Here is a 22,336-nt window from a genome sequence, read left to right as displayed (position 1 = left end):
ATCGAAGCTTTTTTCAAAATTAACAATATGACGGCCTCAGGAAATATTTTTCAGATTTTCGAGAAAAACCGACAATTAATCGTTTAAAAAAAAATCGAAATTAAAAAAAAAATCCTGATCGAAGGAGTTTTTTATGTTTTTCAAAAGCAGTATAAATTTTTCGTGAAATCTACCAAGCGCATTTAAGGGGACAGATACCTGTAAACGGCCATATTTTCCCTGATTTTCATTAAAATTGTTTAAAATGAAGAGATCAATATTTTTTTTTAAATTGGCATACAGTTTGCTTATACATTAAAATAATACAATATAAATTTTTTTTTATTTTAATCACTTAAAATGGCGGATGTGCACTTAATTCTTCCAGGAAGTTCGCTGCGGGGCTTCTCAATCGGCGGGCATTGTGCATCGGCGCCGGTGACCTGAATACAAAAAAAACATTTTTTTGTTTATTAATGTCACAATTTCTATATGAGTTAAGAATAAATGAAAAAAAATTCGCGGAATGAATAATTTTTTTTATTTAAACGTTATAAAATTTGTATACATTTCATGGTATTACGCCTAGCTTAAGCTAACAAGTAACATTATTGTATCCTTAACAATGAAATTTAAAAACAATTATAAATATTTTACAAACAATTATACAGTGTTGGCGACTAAATCTCGTGGCTTAGTTCTTCGAAGTCTTCTTGTGCATACTGTTTTTGTAAGCTCTGTGGCCTCCGGGTTTGTGTACTCTTTCAGCCTGGTTTCATGCTTATTTGCAAGAATTGGGATTATATCAGCGACTTTTTTCACCGACAGATCATTGTGCAGGTCGTGATTTCGCACATGTGAAGGTGCGTTGACCATGTCTCTGAGAATCTTATACTGCAGGCGTTGTACAGCTTCAATGTTTGATTTAGTGGTACATCAACATAATTGAACGCCGTATGTCCATACCGGCCTTATATTAATAATTTGTTCTGTATTGACAATGTAGACTTTCTGCCAATTAACCATTTCATTTTTCCCATTTTTAAGTTGATTTAAGTTGCTTTCATTTTGACATGCTCTTTCCATTTGAGCTTTGCATCCAAAGTCATACCCAAGTATTTTGCTGTATTACTATACGGAACAGTAGCAGATGATATTTTCACTGGGTTATAGGCTATTTTCTTGTTTGTAAAGTCTACGTGAACAGACTTGCTTTAATTTAGTTTGATTCTCCAGTTTTCAGTCCATGCGACAACTTCGTCTATCGATGCCTTCCTTCTTTCTAGTTGATTCATTTGCGTTATTTCGATAGGCTAAGATACACGTGTCATCAGCAAAAGTGGCTATCTTACTTGTATTTGGAACAGGTGGATCTGCAGTATAGAGCAAATATAGTACTGGTCCAAGAATGCTGCCTTGTGGTACACCAGCTTCACTTTTTTAATGTTTGAGTATGCTTGTCTTTGTTTCACTCTAAAATATCTGTTTGTGAGATATGATTCTAATAGCACAGTATATTGATATGGGAGCATCGCTCTGAATTCGGAATCGCGGAATGAAATGCTTAAAAAAAATGAATTTTGGGGCGAATTTTCCCACTATGATATTTTTGCTTCGAAAAAGTAATTTTTTCGAAAAATTTTCGAAAAGTTTACACACGTAGAAAGTAATATCATAAAAAAGATGTGTACAAAATTTCAGGGAGATCGGCCAATACTTTTCGAGTTATCATATACGCCAATTCGAAAAATATAGTTTTGATAAAAACGCGTTCAAAGTCACCAACGTAAACTTAAATTTACAGTCCAAAAACTTTTTTGACATATTCTTAAAGGATTATATTCAAATTTTATGAAAAAAAAAAAATTCGAAATTTCCAGGTATCTGCCCCCTTAAACGATTCATGATGACTTGCCAAACCTTACTGACCAAAATGTCAGCACAGTTTGCCATTCTCAGCTGTCAAACTACAGTTATCGATGTCGGTAGTTCTGACGCTGCTAAAAAAACACCCGATATATATGCACTTTTTATTACTGTTTTTCACCACCATTTTTCGCACACAAAATTCTTCTTCTATTCTATTTTTCTTAACTCTGGGGATTTGCCTTGGCATGCACTGTATATTGCTCATCTCTTTATTTTAGCAAAAAAAAAATTCAACATTTGAAATCCCTAAAGAAAGTAATAAAAAACTAACAGAATTTAAAATAAGAAATGGTGGACTCGTGCGTAGCTCACAAGCCATTTCTCTTACATTTTTATCTTTTACTTATTTATTATATGCCAAATATATACTATAATACACAGATATATGTATGTGCGTATGTGTGCTCATGCACTTGCCTTGTATGTATTTTATTTCCTTTTTCTAGCTTTCAATTTTCCGAAATCTTTCATTTATTTATACTATGTTTCGGCCGAAAATCTCGCGAGCACTTTTTTCGTGAGTTTTCCAACATGGCCAACACACGGCAGCAGCAGCAGCACACAAACTATCTACATATAAACAAATATGTATAAATAATTGTATTTTTATATACCATACATACACAGACTAATACAAGCGCAAACTTGCCGCTTGACCGAAGCGCACGAATTTTTCACAAAGTTGAAAAATTTTTCGACTAAAATGTTGAGGAAAATTTCCTGCGATTTCAGTGCGAGTTGGGCTACTTGAAGAAACGCGTTGTTTTCTGAGTGAGAACCATCACCAAAAAACGACCAAATAAGAAGAAGAATTACATTTTCATTTAGAAATTTAGAAAGCTAAACAATTTCTTGCTGCTTGGTGCATAAAAAAAATCGAAAAAGTTAACGCAACGCCTGAAATTGTAATCTAAAATACGAATTCGAATAAGAATTCACGAATTCCTTGCAACGTGTGAGAAAAAGTAAAGTGACATCGAGTATAAAGTTAAAAATAGCTACAAGAAAATTACATGAAAGCAAATTTATGCGATTTGCAAAAATATATTTTTCATGTGTAAAGTGTAAAAATTGTAACGATATTGATTTTGAACAAGAGATTTTGCGAGAATAAATTTTTTTTATAACAGGAAATAATTGTGAAAATATAAGCGAACCTTGAACAGTGAAATGTTATGAAGGATGTGCATGAAAGAAAACTGAAAAAAGTACTGCAAGAAGTGAGATTTTTATGTTTAAAAAATAGTGGAGTGCGTCAAAATTAATTAAATTAATTAATAATTAAAATTAAATTTAAAGATGGAAACAATTAAAAGTGGATTTCCACATAGAAAAATGTTGTGCGCTCGTCTGACTGATGAACTGATAATAATAAGTGGTTTTATGTGCTAATTTAGAAAAAAATTAAAATGTGGAGAAATAATTTTTTATGTAAATTATTACAGAACTAAAACTAAACTAAAACGGTGTGGCACAGCTGCTTGAACCAAACACAAAACAAAAAAGAACAAAATAACTTAAAAAATGAGGATAGAACTGCGAATTTACTTTTATTGGAAAAAAATGAGATATGACTTTTATTGAAGGTATTGGTAACAGTATTAAAAAAATTGTGACAGAATCATATCTATTTTTTTGGCTTTGCTAAGAAAATAAGGAGCCAAGATATTTAAGAACTAAACATGCACCAAAAACAAAAAAAAACAAACAAACAGTAAAAGCAGGGAAAAAGCAAATTAAAAATTTTCGAAATAAAAATTAGATTAAAAATCAGTGATATACTTAAAAAAATACATAAAATAAAATAAATATTTTCTTTTTAGTTTTTCTATTTAATTTTGTTTATCAAACAATTCACAAAGTTACAGGCAACTCAGAGCGAAAAAAAAATGTAATTTCAAAATTAAATTAATGTAATTAACAGTAAAAGCAGGCAAAAAATTTTGGAAAAAAATTGAATTGAATATAAAAGATCAGTGCTATACTTAAAAAAAACAAAAATAAATAAAATAAATATTTTTTTTGAACTTTCTTTTTTAATTTTGTTTATCAAATAATGCACGAAGTTATAGACGCCTCGGTTCGAAACACAATTTTTTATTTAAAAATAATAAAAATATTAAATTTAATAAAATTTTTTTAGAAAATATTGTATTTAAATTTTTTTTGTATTTAATTGTTTTGAAATATAATAAATGTTTTTTAAACGTTTTTTATATATTGTTTTTCTTATCAAATAATACACAAAGTCAGAAGTGCCTCAGATCAAAGCAAAATATTTAACTTCAAAATTTAATCAATTTAAATTTTAATGCTTTTTAACTTCAATTGTTTTCAACAATTTTTTTATATTAAAAAAATCAATGCTATACTTCAAAAAAAACCATAAGCTACAATAAATATTAAACACATTTTTTTTTCTTAATTTTACTTTGTTTATCAAATAATGCACAAAGTTACAAAGTCAAAGGCGCCTCAGATCGAAAAAAACATTTTTAACTCTAAAATTTAATTTTAAAAAGGTTAAAATACGAAGAATTAAAAAACAAAAAAATTATTTATTTTGCTCATCAAATAATACACAACGTCAGAAACGTTTCAGATCGAAGCAAAATATTTAACTTCAAAATTTCATCAATTTTAATTTTAATGCTTTTTAACTTAAATTTTTTCAACAAATTTTTATTTAGATATTAAAAAAATCAGTGCTATACTTTAAAAAAATATGTGAATTAATATAAATATTAAACATTTTTTTTTTGTTTTTAATATAACTTTGTTTATCAAATAATGTACAAAATCGTAGGTACCTCAGGTCGCAAAAAAATCTTAATTTTAGAATTTAGTTTAAAAAAATTTTAAGTAAACAAAATATTAAAAAAAAAAATTTTTCATTTTATCTCATCAAAAACTGTGCAAATCATAAGCGTCTCAGATGAAACCAAATGTTTAACTTCAAAATTTAATCAACTTTAATTTTAATGTTTTTTATTTGGAATTTTTTTCTTGGATATTATTGTAAAAAAACTGTGCAATACTTAAGTCAGCTGTTAGGGCTGACTACTAAGTGATTATTTTTTCAAAATTTATTGGCCTCAGAAAATTCTAGAATTAGAAACGAATTATTTATCAAACGTATTAATTCATTAGGTGACTACATTCAATTAGAATTTTAAGGCGACTCCGAATGGCAGATGATTTTTATGAGAAGCTTTTTCGCCATTGCCTGCCGAGGGGCGACCGCTATTAGAAAAATGTTTTTATTAATTTGGTGTTTCACCCAGATTTGAATCGACGTTCTCTCTGTGAATTACGAATGGTAGTCACGCAATTTGGCATTCAAGTATCTGCTAGACTTTACTACAGTGTTAAGAGATGTTTTGAGTATTCTTGGAGTAAACCTATTATATATGTAGGCATACAAATTATTTTCAATACCGCACAGTTCTTCAGTTCTGTGGTGCTCACACTTTGATGCCTGCATTTATTTACTCTTCAGAGACTTCAATAAATTCTTGCAGACTTTTGCTTTAAATATTTAGTAATTAAACTGCATGAATTAGAGAAGTGAACCTAAAATGCTCACAAAAATCGACTATGAGAGTGATGACTATGACTAGTGACAGTCAAAAATCGAGAGCATTAGAATTAGAGATTGAATCGAATTCATTAACAGCTCTGGAAAGTGGAGCATCCTGAGTATAATTTGTTTTATTATTGCCACTAAAACAGATATAGGAAAACCAGAGGACTCTTTCCGATATATTAAATTTAATACGTTCCAAATAGGAAGAGCAGCCTTCGGTTGCTTGAATATGGCCAAGCATAGAGGACAAGGAAAGGACCGACCCACTGTTGTCTAAAGATTCAAGATTAATAAGTAGTGAGTAAGCATTAGAGAAGGGAAACGGGCCAGAGAAACATAACAAGCGCAAAACGTATTTAGGAAAACTTTGGCGCCTATAATATAAAACTCCATAGTCCACAAACCTGCTGCGAACTAAAGATGAACAATACCGACCAATGCCTATCACTTAAAGAGGTTAACTGAAATTAAATTTATTTGCAAATCACTAAAGAAAATTTGCATGCAATGAATGTTATTGACCACTAAATAAAAACTAAACCAAGTGTTAGAAACTTAAAAACTCACGAACAATTGAAAACAAACACAAATTGAACTTAAGCGCACATCCGCCCAGTGCTAAAACACATCCATAACAAGACAATTCAATATAATAAATGATATAATTTGAAAAATTATGAAAACTTGCTAACAAGTGATAATTGTGAAGTTATCAAATTACAATATAAAAACTATTTTTTTAGTGTAACGAACTATGAACAATATTTTTATATACTAATATTTTTCGCATTTCCAGTGATTTGGTGATAAGTTTTTTGCTCAAAAATTAAAAAAAAAATAAATAAATACAAAAAAAAGCAACGAAAATTAATAGCGCCGCGTTACATGGAAATTCAATGAAATAATTGAAAAAATAAATTGCGGCAAAATTAGCAGGTTTCATAAGAATCTAATAACAACAAAAAATATCAATTGAAAGAAAGAAAAAGTGCTTACGCCTGTTGCCTGTTGTCAACCAAGCCAACGCAAAGATCAACGAGCGACCAACGCAGCGAAAAGAAAAACGATTTTTGGCAAAACTTTTGCTTTAAATAAATAAATAAGTAAAAAATTCATACAGTTGAAGACAACAGCAAAGCAGCAATGAATTCAGCGGGGTAAGTAATTATTTATTTATTTATTCTATTAAAATTTCTAAGTTTGAAGTGAACAAAAAACGTAAATTATTGTATTTGCAAACAAAATAAATTGAGTAAAATTTTAAAAATATTGTACCGCATAAGAAAAGAGGATTTGTATAATTTATCGCACTTTTCAATGAAACAAGAAACAAAAAACACGAAATTACTCATAATTTTACATGCCACGGCAATATTTGAAACTCCCACACACACACCGCAAAAGCGAATGCGTTCGGGAGTTATCGGGTGAGGTTGAATAAATGAAATCGAGGTTTACTCTACGATTCTACGTCCTAAAGCGAGTAAGTAAAGCTTGCTCATGTGAAAATCTTAGTTTATTAACCAGCTTTCAAGCCCTTGTCTCCCATGGAGAGCCCGCGCATTTTGGAGTTCGTTCAAGTTGCGGGTGTCAATTGAATCTTTTTCTTATTTCATGGTTGTAAACAAAGAGCCGCTTGCCCATACTTTTATTGTAATCATACATCTTTTTTTTTCCTTAAATCTCATAAAACGTTAATTTTGAGTTATTTTATTTTTTTGTTAAACAAGAAAATCTCTCTCACACGCACGTAAATATGCTTGTGCATAACAAAACTTTTTCTGCCAAGAAGTGAATGCCGAGTGCTTGTGTTTTTATGCTTATATACTCACATACAAACACATATAATAAATATTTTTTGTTCTCTGCTTTCTTGGATTTGAAGGCCAACAACGCCCACAACATCAGGGCCGCCACCGTGGCAACTTTGACGGTTAATGTGTTGTGTCAGTTGGTCCCGCCCGACCGAGCGGTGGTCGAAGTGTCGAACTATTGTGGGTTTATATGTAGATGGCGTGTGCGCACCTGATGTTTTAGCAAGAAATTCAAAACAAAAAAAAAACAAAAATTATTGAAAATTAAAAATAAACGGTACAGCAAAAAAAAACAAAAAAAAACAGAAGAAATCACTCTGTGGAATCATATAATTTGCAAGCGACTTACATGTGGGGATAAAATTAAAATTCATTAAATATGAATTTTGAAAGGCTCCTGAAGGTAATCATTTTTACGAAATGTACGTCCAATCAAAGTTTCAACTATGTAAAAGTCTGCATTAACTTCTTGTAAAAATAAGACATAAAAGTCACTTTTTTGCATTTTTAATTCATACCGGAAATACCACAACTCGAGCGCTTATTAACAAATGCACTCGACCACTGCATCATGTGACATTTCGCTGGTTGCGCTCGCTCACGCACACACTCGCTCAAAGTTTGGCCCGCTTGGCGTATGCGCTCTCGTCGTCAATGCTCTTGCGTTCTCACCTTGGCTGTGTTGGGCTAGTGCGCGTGTGATTTAGGGCAATGCCATAGCGGTTTTTAGTTTTTCCCGTCAGGCAGCGAGACAGACCGGCGAAATAACAATAAAATGAGAAAATTCTATGCGTACAAAACTGTCACATAAACAATTAATTAATTGAATTATTGTGCGCTTGTGGGCGCCGTTGTGGGCGAAATTAAAAGCGCAGGTGGAGAATTTTGGAGGAGAAGTGGAAATGGATTCAAAACTTAGCTGTTGTTAGAAGTGCTTAAGAACTGGGGGACGTTATGCGAAAAATACAAATTTCACTTAAGATCCCAAAAAAAAAATGAATTTCTTTGTTTTTTTAATTTTTTTATTAATAACATAAATTCATTTTCATTAATAAAAAAATATAATAAAAAATAAAAAAATAATATAATAAAAAATACAATAATATACAATAGAAAAAAATTAAATAATATAATAAAAAATAAAATAATATAAATAATAAATAAATAATTATTGTAATAATGTAAAAAATATTTTTTTATTAATAAAAAAATACTAAATTTCTTTTTTTTTAATTTTTTTTTTTAATTTTTCTTATAATATATCAAATTAGTTTTCATTAATATAAAAAATAATATAATAAAGTAAAATATATTTTCGTTATTAACAAAAAATATTGAATTTCTCTTTTTTTTGGTATTTCTTACAGAACTAAGAACTGAACTCCAACTAAAAAATATTTACTTTCTTATTACAGTTTCTCTTTCTTCACTCAAAATACCTCACAAAACTCTCAACTTTGATTCAAATATTAACTTTTTTACGATATTATAAATGTTCCTTGCATTATTTCTGAAAAATTTCATAAAAGTATTTGCATACATTTATATGAGTATATGGGTTTCATCTAAGAAATAAACGATTAAAATGAATTAAAAAACAGTGAAAGGTACTATTTTAAAAAAACTTTCCAAAATTTAAAGGTTCTAATAATTGCGTAATTTTTTTTAATATTTTTTTATAAATTTTATTTTAACGCCCAAAATAAATTTTAATGACATTTTTCTATTCTCAAAATCAAAATAATTTCGTCTATGAAAATATGTATGCGCCTTTTAATTAGTGAATGATATGATAAATCAAAGCTTAAAAGCAAAATAGCAAAAAAACTTGTTCAAGGTTTGGATATCGCATTTACATATTTAATAAAATTTAAAAAAAAAATCCAACATAAGTTCATTATAAAAAATTGATATATTTTCATTTGTTGTACCTAGGAAACATGACAACAAATATCTAAAATTCAATAAAATTCCCGAGAAATCTTAGCTCGTTGGAATAATTGGAGGGCCACAATTACTGTGATTTGACATTTTTTTATTCGTTTATGGTTTTTGACAGAATTGTTTAGATAATTAACACCACTTCAATGCATATTTATTGATACTTTTTACACTGAGCTACAATTTTTTTTATACAATTTTTTTAAAGGATTAAAATTACTAAAAAAAATATTTCCCCTTTAAATTTTCCGTTACCTATAGTTTAAAACCAGTTCCAAAAACTCCTTTAAGACTTTTAAGAATTGTTTGCTTGCCAAAAAATTTATATCACTCATAATTTGGTTTTTACAAAAACAAAAACAAACTTTGATAATAAGAACAAGTTCTAAGAACAAAAAATTGAACAAAAAAAATTGCATTCTTCACCTATGCACTGATTCCGAATCGCGGTGCAAAGCATTCAAGAACTATGTGTTTTTCCTTAAACTTATAATTCTGTTCTTACACAAAAAGAAAAAACAAAACTTTGGGAAAAAGAAAAAATTGCAAGAATTAAAAAAAATACTAATAGGACTATGAATAAGTTCGTGCGGTTTTTTTTTCGAAATTTGAAACTTTATTGACGTAAAATGGTTACAAATTTAATATTCAAAATATTGTCCATCGCTTACTACTACTTTTTCCCATCTTTCTGGCAATTCACGGATTCCCTTTGTGAAAAATTCGGTCGGTTTTGCCGCAATCCACGAATCGATCCATTTTTTGACTTCATCGTAATTACGGAAGTGCTGGTCAGCCAGGCCATGTTGCATCGATCGGAAGAGATAGTAATCGGATGGCGCAAGGTCTGGACTATACGGCGGGTGGGGTAGGACATCCCATTTGAGCGTTTCTAAGTATGTTTTGACCACTTGTGCAACATGTGGCCGAGCATTGTCATGTTGCAAAATAACTTTGTCGTGTCTATCGGCGTATTGCGGCCGTTTTTCTCGCAGTGCTCGGCTCAAACGCATCAATTGTCGTCGGTAGACATCCCCCGTAATCGTTTCATTCGGTTTCAGTAGCTCATAATACACAACACCCAGCTGGTCCCACCAGATACACAGCATAACCTTCAGGCCATGAATATTCTGCGCCGACGTCGATGTTGAAGCATGGCCAGGGTATCCATACGATGCCCGACGTTTTGGATTGTCGTAATGGACCCACTTTTCATCGCCAGTCACAATTCGATGCAAAAAACCCTTTCTTTTGTGCCGTTGAAGCAGTTGTTCGCATGCCATAAAACGGCGTTCAACGTCTCTTGGCTTCAATTCATACGGCACCCAATGGCCTACCTTTCGGATCATTCCCATGGCTTTTAAACGTTTGGAAATGGTTGATTGATCAACTCCCAAAGTTTTTGCAACCTCTTCTTGCGTTTGAGCCGGATCTTGATCGAGCAATTCCTCCAATTCGGTATCCATGAACTTTGGCGGCGCACCCTCGCGTTCTTCGTCTTCCAAGCCAAAATCACCACTTTTAAAGCGTGCAAACCACTTCTGGCACGTTCGCTCAGATAGAGCATGCTCACCATAAACTTCCACCAAGATACGATGACTTTCGGCTGCTTTTTTCTTCATATTAAAATAATGAAGAAGAATTCCCCGCAAAAACACATTATTTGGCACGAAATTCGACATTTTCAAGTGTGGTAAAAATATTGTTGTTTACGCTTCAAATAAAAAACTTATACTGACGTTTGTGCCTTACGACAGTAGCTCTCCAATGAATGTTTGGAAATGTGGATCGATGGAATAATAATCAAGTTACGCCATCTGTTGTAAAACCGCACGAACTTATAAATAGACCTATTATATTCTTCTCTGAAATTGTTTAGATAACTAAAACCGTATAAAAACAACGAAAATCTGATATTATTTTATTATAATATTAAGAATTTAAAAAATTGTATAAAAAACATTTATAAAAAAACTTTTATTAATTCACCTATTCATTGATTCCGAATAACGGTTCAATGCATCTAAGAACTGCTTTTTTCTTTAAACTTCGTACCACTTATAATTTTGTTTTAAAAAAATCTGATAACAAGAAAAAACTTTAGACTAACTTAATAAACTTGTAAAAAAATGTTTAGAAAAAATTAAATAAAACAAATTATATTCCTTATTTATATTATTATATTATTATTCTTTTAAGAAGAACAAATTTTATAAAAGACAAAATTGAATTCACCTAATCACTGATTCCGAATCAGGGTTTAAAGCTTCTCAAAACTGTTTTTTTTTCGTTAAGATTATAACGAAAGAAAAAAATCTGATAAAAAGAAAATAATTTAAGAATTACAAAAATTGTAAAAAAAAATGTTAAGAAAAAAACCATTTATAAAAATAATTTACTTATTCACTAGTTCCGAAACACGATTCATCGCTTCTAAAAATTATTTTTTCCTTAAACTATGCTTCACTTATAACTTTTTCTTTTTTGCAGATATTGTTTTTTTAGAAAAAACCAATTTTACACAAAAATCTTACACCACTTAAAACCGATTCTAAAAGATCACGGTTTAGAATTTCTTCTTCTAAGAACTGTTATTTGTTTCTCAAACTTTGTATCACTTACAATTTTGTGAAAAAAATCTGGAAGTAAGAAAAAAATGTTTATTTTAAATTAAAAATTTCAAAATTTCAAATTTATAAATTCGATTTATTTTTTATTTTTGTGAAGATTTTTTCAAAAAAAATTATATAATTCATCTTAAACTTATTTTGAAACTCTACATAAGTTGTTAAAATGTCTAAATATATTTTATTTAAATAAATGTAATTAATAAATTGCTAAGGAAATCAAAAATAGAAGAGCTGCGAAAACTAAAAACTGATAAAAAATAAAGATATATAATGAATTTTATTTATTATATATTCTCACAAAAAAACAAAAAAAAAAAACTGATAAACAGATTAATAGATTTTTTTGCTTTTGAGTAAATCTATTTTTAATATCTCATCAGTTCTATTTATTCACAATTTTATTTAGAAATTTTTGAGGCAGCAAGCACTAATTTTCAAAATTTCCGCAACTCAAATTAGGCCAGTTCTTGCTGGCCTTAATTTCGCAGCCAATTTGCAACGTGCTGTCATTTTTCAATATCGTTCGCAAAACGTCAACGACTTTGGCAGTTTTTAAATTGCCTTTATTTTTTGCAAGCTGCTTATTATACTTATAAAATATGGTGACATACAATTAGAGAGTGACAGGTGCTTATGACTGAAGGAGAAAAAGAAACAATGAAGTTGAAAAATATAAAAATATATGGATTTGTATATAATGTATTATTAAATTAGTAAATATGTAAATATGTATGTGTGTATATGTGTATAGAAGGTTTTTTCTTATTAAAGTTAGATACAAATTTGCTGCATATATTTACGTGAACTAATAGTTTAAAAAATTTATTCGTCTATATCTTACCGCCGTTCAATTCGGCTGCCACAGTTTTTTGGATCGCCTCGATGGAGTCGAAACGCCTCCCCTTCAGCTCTCTTTTGAGGCGCGGGAACAAGAAGACGTCCGGAGGGGACAGGTCAGGGCTGTAGGGATGGTCGGGAAGCACCGGAACCCCCATCTTGGCTAATGCAGAGGTGCAGAGGAAGGCGGTGTGCGCTGGCGCATTGTCGTGATGCAGGGTTCAATTGAAGTGATTTGAAGTGAATTGAAGTGATGAAGGGCCTTCCTTGAACGACTTCTGCCACCGTTTTACCTGAGCACTGGACAGAAATTGGTCCCCGTAAGCCTCCTTGAGTAGCCCAATGGTTTCGGTACTCGTTTTGTTTAGCTTTACGCAAAATTTGATCGAGTAACGTTGCTCCAACGATCGCTGCAATTTCGCCACTGCAAAATCCTAACACACTTTTAAAACAGCTTTCACGCGCGGAACGATGTTGACTGCACCGCTGTTGCCAGCGAACTGGGACCGGTTTCTAGTGGAAGGGGAAGGTCCAACGATCATTTTCCCCCACCAGCCGATTCGGTTGATCGCTTGGCAGACGCTCCGCGCGGGAAGGCTCATTACTTTTCAATCAAACCCTGTAAGTTTAAGTTTTTATATTAAAAAAAAAATGTACTTGTAATGCAATTTATTTACTTCCGAACTCCTCCTCAACACAAAAATTTCAAGAACTGGTTAGCTTAACGTGCGTAAAGGTGCGTTACACATAAAAGTAAAATTTTATTTAAGCATTGAAAAAGTGCTACCACAGACTGATTATCATTAATCCACACGTGTTTTATGGAAGAATTACACGCACACATACGAATACGGCACTAAAATTAAGTGTATTTTCGCATGAGATATGCGACAATAAGAAGAGCAAAAGAAAAAAGTGCGTGAAAAAATGTTGATTCTTACGCAAAATGCGCCAGAAGAAAATAAAAGATAAAAACAAAAAAAAAAATGCTTGCCGCATGAAATTATACAACATCTTCAAGTACTTATGTATGTATGTATGTATGTATGTGTCGAGTTTCTTAAGCAAATTATTGTTTTTCGATTGGGTGACAGTGAAATGGAGAACATAATTTATTTGCAAATATTAGCCGAATAAGATATCTTTCAGCAAAATGCGTTATATGCTTCGAATGTCATTAATTTTTATTGAAAAATTTTCAAATTTCAAAAAATGTCAATTCGAATGAGTGCCCCATTAAGACCGCCTACTTTGAATTGAATTCAGCGCTATATTTTTGTGGCGGCGGCTATCTTATTTGACAGCCATACGAACACCCAACACGCATAAATTGTGAAAAACCAATTCCCGAGTTGGTGCGAGTTCTGCGGGAACTGCACCGCAGCGAAATTAAAATCATGCAGTTGAACGCTTTCTGAGGGAGTCGGGTTTGAAAGGCGAGGTGTATGCCAATAACCCGAAAACAATGCCTGAATTAACGCATCATAGCGCCTAAATTGCATTGGAAATTTGGTTAAAACGGCAAACAGCAGGGCAATTTATTGGAGCCTCAGAATTTGTCCAATAAAACCTGCATAATTTTCATATTTAAAGACCTTAATTCTACTACTCAAGGCACAGCAATTAGCAAAATAATTTTAATTCAATGCATTTAATTAAATTTAAATTAATTAATAGAGTTAAATCAATTAAAAATTACAAAAATAACTGCAAGGTATGACTGCGCAAAAACAGCACTTGGAGCTGTTCAACTGGGGTATTGCCAATTGCCAGCTGACACTTGTCAGTACGCAAATGACAGCAAAAAATGCTTGACGGTGTATAGAAATATTCAAGAATGGTTCATTTTCGCTAATTGTTATTTTATGCATATATTTGTACAACAACAAAAATGGGCATTAGTCACACTTATTTTCAATTTTTCGAATTCGTCGATTATTTACTAATTTTTCGCTGTTCAAGAAAAATAGGTCATAAAGCTGTCTAAGCAAATCAAACGCCACAAAGTATCTCGACAATGGGACAACGCGCACAGTTGCAAAGAGATTTGATAGATATTTTGCATATTGACTATTGACAAATGTGCGCCGAAAATGTCAATGCGTCTGCACGTGGATGAAGTGAGCCAAAGAGGCCACTAGAACACTCGCACTACTGCAGTTACTTAAGAAACGGAAGCAGGGCAAAGGAAAATAGGCCAAGGTTTTAAAAATGTTATTTATATAAGATAAAAAAATTAAATAAATTAAAAAAATAAATTAGAAATAAACTTCAGAAAAGAAAAAAAACTAAAGTAAGTTAGAATAAAAAAAAACTTGCAAATTATAAACAATAAAATAAAAAAATGGAATAAAAAGGAGTGAAATGAAATAAAATGGATTAAACTAAATAAAATAAAATGGATTTAATTAAAATAATAATAATAAAACAAAATGAAGTAAATTGCATAATAAATGCAAAGTAAATATAAAAAAGTAAATAAAATGAAATGATATAAAATATAAAATAAAGTAAACTGAATTATAACAAAATCATTATAATAAAACAAACTAAAAAAAATGTAATATATAGTAAAAAAAATAATTTATTAAGGGATTATATACCCTGAGAGCCCGAAAAAATTGACGATTTTCATAATTTTTTTAAATATGTTTTAGAACTTTTATTCAAATGAGGCATATATCATACTGAAGGGTAACTCTCGAAGAATACATTTTGGTGTTTCTACTTTGAAAAATGTTATTATTTATTGTTGATATAATACAAAATAAAATAAAATTATAATAAAAAAATTGAATTAAATTAAACAAAATAAATAAAAAAAAAATTTATTTAATTCAAAATACAATAGAATGAATTTTAATAATACATTTAAATTAAATTAAATTCATTAATGTACACTAAAATAAAATACATTTAATTAAAATAAAATAACCTAAAGTTGATAATAAAAAAATAAATTAAGTTAAACAAAATAAATAAAGAAATTAGCTGAATTAAATTACATTAAATAATATACAATAAAGTGAAATAAATTGGAGCAAAATAAAATAAAATTAACTTAATAAAATTAAAATAAAATAATAAAATTAAACAAATAATATAATTAAATTAAATACAATAAAATAAAATTAGACAAATTAATATATAATAAAGTAAAATAAATCGAAATAGTACAATGTTTGTTTTGCGAATGACAAGGCTTGAAATGCCTAATGCACCATCAAAGCTGCCTTCGCAACAATGGTATTTGCGGAGCCTAAAAAACTGCCCAACGTTTTACTTAAAAGTGGCGTTCCATCTTCTTCATTACAAGGTCTATGTGCGTCTGCCTGTGCCCAGGCACTGCCTTTTAAACGGGAGACTTTTTTCTCTTGTTGATTACATTTTCAGTGGTTAAAAGTGGTCAGTGGAATAAGTTATGTTCAGCGTCATCGTCCGCTGCCTCACCGTATATGCATGTCGGGCTTTCGCATTTCCCTATTTTTAATAGGTATTTCTGGAAATAGCCGTGCCCCTAAAAATATTTGGGCTGTATAAAAATTGACTTCCCCAAAGTTCCTACAACTTACAGTTGTTAGAAAAAAAAACAATTTGTCGTTCTACAGATGAAGGCTTTAGACGAATAGGTACCCCTGCGTGTTTTACCCCATGTTCCCTACCTATGTATCTACTTACATATAAAGTCATAAACGCCCAACTTCATTCACTAGTTCTTTATTACAAACTGCAGCTTACTACTAACATTAAAGGAGTTCACGCTTATAGATCAGACTTACATACATTGAATAATAACAGAAAATGTTAAGAGAGAATGTATGCTATAGTGTTATGCTACAGATGTTAGTAAGAGTGAGTGGTTAGCTATAAAGGTAATGAAGAATATTAATGAGAGTGTAACAAAGAGAGGGTGGTAGGTGAGATCGGTGTGTGACTGTATGTAAATATATGTGCACGCACTTAAGAACCAAAAATAACATGCTGCGTACTCACTTATGTATAACAGCTCCTATTAAGTGTAACTCTTTGAAAAACCAATTTACAGCCCTTTAACATCAAATCATGAACATTTTGTTTTTGTTTATCTTGTGCTAACTCAGAAAATATGTACGTACTTAATAATATGCTATACTAGCAACCCGCCCAGCTTCGCACGGGTATAAAATATATACCCTATGTCACTCACTGAAAAAATGATTAAAATCGATCCAGTAGTTTTGGCTTATTCATTATTGCCCGTGGCCCGCACGCGTTAAATTTGGAGTAAAACAATTCCCCTTTCTTTATAGCATGAAGATTTCCTGCTATCCTTGGGATATCTAAATTCATACCCTACATTTTTGCATATTAACTTTTTGCATTTTTACATATGTATTTATTTTATTTTTACAACAATTACTATATTACAGAATGTCTTTATATACAACGTTCATAGCCTTCTTGTCATTAGACAATACAAACATGTTTTCTCTAGAGGTTACTCTTGAAAGAGCGACATACAGTTGGCCATGTGAAAAACAGTCAACACTCAAATCTAAGCCTGCAACGTTGAAGGTTTGACCCTGAGATTTATTAATGGTCATTGCAAAAGATGTCTTTACCGGAAATTGTAAGCGTTTAAATTGGAATGGTAGATCCGATGGTATCAGAGGGATTCGGGGAATCAATACATCTTCTCCGGTACCACATCCTGTGAGTATTGTGCACTCTATTATGAAAGTTTTCAGTGATTTTACCAGCAAACGCGTGCCATTGCAAAGTTTAGGTGGACTTAGGTTTCTTAATAAAATAACAGGACAACCTATTTTCAGCTCCATTTTGTGAGGAGGGAGTCCAGACGGTTTCAAAGAATTTAGAAATTCTGTAGGAAATTGAACAGCTTCTTCCAAATCGAGAACAGTATCGACCGAGTAGTATATTTTCGTCGGCGCATCAATCTTTGAAATAATCAAGTTATTTACTTTATCTACTTGTTCGTTAGTTGGTGACAGAACAGCTCTTTCTTTAAACCAAGATATTGTCTTATAACTTATGTTATCAATGTCTGGATAGACATTGTTGACTAACTCTTGGATGTTGTCTATCAAAACACAAAGGTTTTCTAGGTTAATCCTTCCCTCACTTTGTGTTAATTCTCCATTGCCAACTTTTAGCAGCATCTCTGTAAATAGCCTGTTCTCACGTGAAGATGACGAAATCCTCATATCAGTTTTAAGCTCTAATTTATTGACATACGACTAAAGGTGGGATCTTTTTAGCGAAGCATTTATTTCGTCAGCACGTGTTCCTCGAGTCACAACTGGTAGGATTTAACGGAAATCTCCTGAGAACAGAATTGTACATCCACCCATAGGTGCATTTTTGTTGCGCAAATCGCGCATTGTCCTATCCAGTGCTTCCACAGACGTCTTGTTTGACATGGTAGCTTCGTCCCAGACTATTAATGAGCAGTCACGCATCAATTTTCCTGTATTGCTCTGTCTAGAAACACTACAGACGCTGTTATCATCATCGGTAGCGATTTTCAGCGGGTGCTTCATTGTAGAGTGTGTGGTTCGGCCTCTTTCCAAAAGACTCTTTCCAAAAGAGTAGCGGCAAAGCCGGATGACGCAACAGCTAACGCAATTTTTCCGGTAGATCTCAATTACTAATTACTGTTGTAATATCTTGAAAAATATTGTTTTTAATTATATGCTGTAAAGAGCCATATACATAGATCTATGTATATGAAAACAACAATGTATTTAAGGTATTTAATTGGATAAGGATTAATGTTGTACCCATTTGTTGAAATCGCTTCGAAAATAAGCTATTAGTTGTCGTAAAAAGTATATAAATGACAAAAAATGTTATTGTATGGAATTGATAGCAAGCTAAACGCGCTCCGAATCAATAAAAACTATTCAAAAACTGTATTTTAATTATGTGCGATTTACTAATATAGAACCTGAAAATAGCGTTTTATTTCGCTGTAAAATTGTATGTACATATAATTACATGGAATTCAGTACATACATAGATATATAAGTACATATGTATGTCCGAAATGAAATAATGCGAGCGATTCGTAAATACATACATACATACGTCACCATACGATGTAATTCAACATTAATGAGGTGTGGTGAGATTATCGCTTAACGCCTGTTGCTTCATTCGGTTGACAGCGAACACACACACAAACAGCTTTTTTTGGAAAAAGAGCTGCTTTTGTTTAAACAATTTTGGTTAAATAACAAATAAATCAATTATTTTTTTTTATGCAGAACGAAAGTAAATATTTCAAAGTTAAACTTCAAGAAAGTTTCATTTTAATTGGTTGATTCGTTTATGATTTATGGCCGTGAAAACAAAAAAATTATGTTTTTTTGCCACATTTTGACCGATTGCCACGCCCCCTTTATATATTTCTTCACATTATATAGATATAAACCTTCCTCTTCAATCAATCTATCTTTAAAAAAAAACCGCATCAAAATCCGTTGCGTAGTTTTAAAGATTTAAGCGTATAAGGGGACATATGGACAGAAAAAGCGACTTTGTTTTATAATATGTAGTGATAAGTATTTTTACATACACGTGTAAATTTGTATATATGTACATCTGCACTTATAAATAGTTTTAATAGACTCAAGCCATTATCAGGCTATATACATATATTTATAAGTATATCCACTCACATGTGGGTGTATCCCTCGATTCTGCTTTGCTACTGTAAACACACAAAAATATACACATACCGACCTACATATATATATGTATATGTACATACACACATACGCACATGCATGTAGATTACATGCCCCAGTTCGCGGTCCTCTGCGCTTGATATCCATGCACTTCCACGTTCCAATTGCATTGTGTAATGCATAGAAATTAAATGCACATACACACACACACGCATATGTGTGTAACAACACAAACAAGTGATTGTGCAAAGAAAGTGAAGGTGTATTTAATGAAGTGGAATGAAAAATGTGTTTCAAGAATGTGAAGGAGTGTTCTATGTATGTAAGAGAATGTTCGAATTAGAAAAATATGAGGGTATTTTGTTGTTTACATATTTTTATTGAGCACATGAATTCTGCTAAAATCAGAAAAAATAAATTTTCTATCACAAAAAAAAAACAAAAAATCTCAAGTTTACGTATGATCGCATAGCAAAACAAAAACAAAAACAAAAACAAAAAAATCTGTGTAAGCAAACTGTTCTGTATTGCTTCAATTATTAATAATAAAAATCACACCAATTATGAAAAAGCATAAATTGTCTTATTTTAAAAATAGAATTTACCAGCAACCAGCTTCAAGTTTAAAAAGTTCCACTCAATTGAAGTATGAAGGTTGAGAAAGCCGCGAAGAAAAAAATTACAACAGCTTACACGTAAATACTCATATGGGCGCGCCTCAGTGCTTACAGCCTGGCTTAGTAAGCGGAAAGGGCCATGCTCCCGCTGAGATTTAGAACACTAAGTTTGCGGAAGAAGTGTGCGTTGTGTCGCCGTAAATGGCAATTGTTTCTCTTTCTATTCTAATAAGGCAATATTTTTCCTCGCGTTAGGTCTTAAATCAACTAAAATTTTATTTGTTTATATTTATGAGCGCAATTGGTGCGCAAGAGAGTTAATGGAAATTAATTGCTGCTGCTGAACGTATTCGTGAGTTAGATAATTGCGTTTTCTTAAAAATATTTATTTCTGCTTTATTTCTCGTAAGTGGCGGCGGAAGTGCTATGTGAAAGTCTACATATCGCTCGTTTGCTAGAAAAATTAATTTTTGAAAAATTGAAAATTCGGCAAAAACCGCTTCAAAACTTTCAACTTTGAATGCCTACCTAATAAAGAGAAGTAGAGACACATTTTCATCTAATGCGATACTGTTAGTCGATTTTTTAAACGGCACTTATCTAAAACTCCTCCAACAGGCAGATATCTCACAGCCAGCCAGAGCTCTTGCTGCAATGGAGAAGATTGATGGGATTTAAGTTGGCGTACTACCCCAGGCTGTCGAAGAAAGAAGCATCTAGTGAACTTAATCGTCTAGCTGCCAGACCCGGACATTTACAGAGAAAGTGGTCAACAGTTTCCTTTTCTGAAAGGTCCCCACAGCTGCTGCAATGGGGGTTGAATGGTAAGCCTTTCTTCTCCGCTTGTGTACCGATCATCCAATGACCGTTAAGCACAGCTCAGAGTTAGGAAATTTAATGGCGTAGAGTCCTAAAGACTTTCTGAGTCCCCCGTATATCGTATTGGGGCCAAAGGGTTTTCGAAATAGCACATGAAGAAATGGAGCTCCACCTTTTCTGCGCTTTTCTGGGAAATAAGTTGTGCAATTCCTCTTCAACAACAGTCATGGGGATGCCGCTGACCGCGTAGGAGGTCTCTGAGCCCAATTCAGTGGCCTTCTGGGCAAACTCATCAGCAATTGAATTTTCCTCTGTGTTTCTATGCTTTAAAACTCAGGCAGGTTTAGTCCCTAAATGTCACATTTTTTTGCAGTTTATTGAAGTTTTCCACATTTCGTTTCAAGTTGATTGAAAAAAAGTCGTATAAAACTGATTTTCTCATTATAGTCTAAGAGAAAACAAAATAAAAGTATTATATATATTAGGATTTTTTCCAAACTTTCCGATAAAAAATTTAAACAAATTTTAAATTTTATTTTCAAATTTCGACATCATTCACTTTTTTTAAATATTTTGAAATGAAAGCTTGGAGTTTTTCCTTTCAAATCGCTTCCAACTTTTTATGGAGAGACATAATTTCCTATATGAATAAGTTTTCCACATTTCGTTTCAAGTTGATTGAAAAAAAGTCGTACAAAACTGATTCTCTTTAAAATTGCCTTCAAAAATCTTTAATAGAATTGAATGGCGCATGCTTTCGTGGAGCATTTAAACACAGTATTTCTTACCTGCGCGGGTCTTTTTGACCCTTACTAAAAAATCTGATAAATATCACAATTGTAGTGTCGATAGAGGGTAAAAATGTTCCCCAAAAATGTTTCTCGGAAAATTTCAGTAGTGGTCTTCTCGAACAAAAACAGTGTGCGATGAACGAAAATGCACAATTCGTTCTCCTACTTCGTGGCACTAAAAAAATTTTAAAAGCTTAAGCGCAATGACGTTAAAGATTATCAAAAAAAAAAAAAAAATCCAAACAATTAGTGAATTTTCCCCTTACTCATTTACAATTTCACTTTCCACACGAAATCAATTTCTTTCAAAAATTTTTATCTGATCTTGTTCAAAGCGAGTAACTAATCACCCACGAATTTCTCTTTAAAACAAAATTATTAACTGAAATCACTCAGATAATTATGCACATCTACAATACCTTCAAATTACAAAAATTTCACTGTCGCTGCTGCTGCTACTGCTGCTGGTGGTGGTGTCGTTCCTGCGGCTGTAACATGCAAGTGAAATTTTTGGGGATGCAACAAAAAGTTGCAACAAATTGAGTAATGAGCTATGGCACGCCTAATCAGCCACGACAATTTCTCATGCGCCGCCGAGGCAATAAGCGTAGATGTAACCGATACTTGTTGGCCACCATAAATAACAGGCAATGGTGGTTAAGCGAACGCAGTTAATAAAAAAAAATAACATAAAACAAAATAAA

General features: G+C 31.7%; 1 protein-coding gene across 1 annotated transcript in view; it reads left to right on the top strand.

The window, feature by feature from the left end:
* The first annotated feature begins 2,625 nt into the window (after positions 1-2,625).
* Positions 2,626-22,336, top strand: part of LOC128862845 (uncharacterized) — a 130,417-nt gene continuing 110,706 nt past the window's right edge. The window contains exons 1-2 of the mRNA XM_054101620.1: positions 2,626-2,873; positions 6,291-6,651. Of these exons, the coding sequence (XP_053957595.1) occupies positions 6,638-6,651 (14 nt within the window). The 5' untranslated portion in view covers positions 2,626-2,873; positions 6,291-6,637. The remainder of the gene's footprint in view (positions 2,874-6,290; positions 6,652-22,336) is intronic.

Source organism: Anastrepha ludens, chromosome 5, assembly GCF_028408465.1.
Source record: "Anastrepha ludens isolate Willacy chromosome 5, idAnaLude1.1, whole genome shotgun sequence".
NCBI lineage: Eukaryota > Metazoa > Arthropoda > Insecta > Diptera > Tephritidae > Anastrepha > Anastrepha ludens.
Note: the sequence above shows the minus strand (reverse complement) of the source record. Positions and strands in the feature narration are given on the sequence as shown.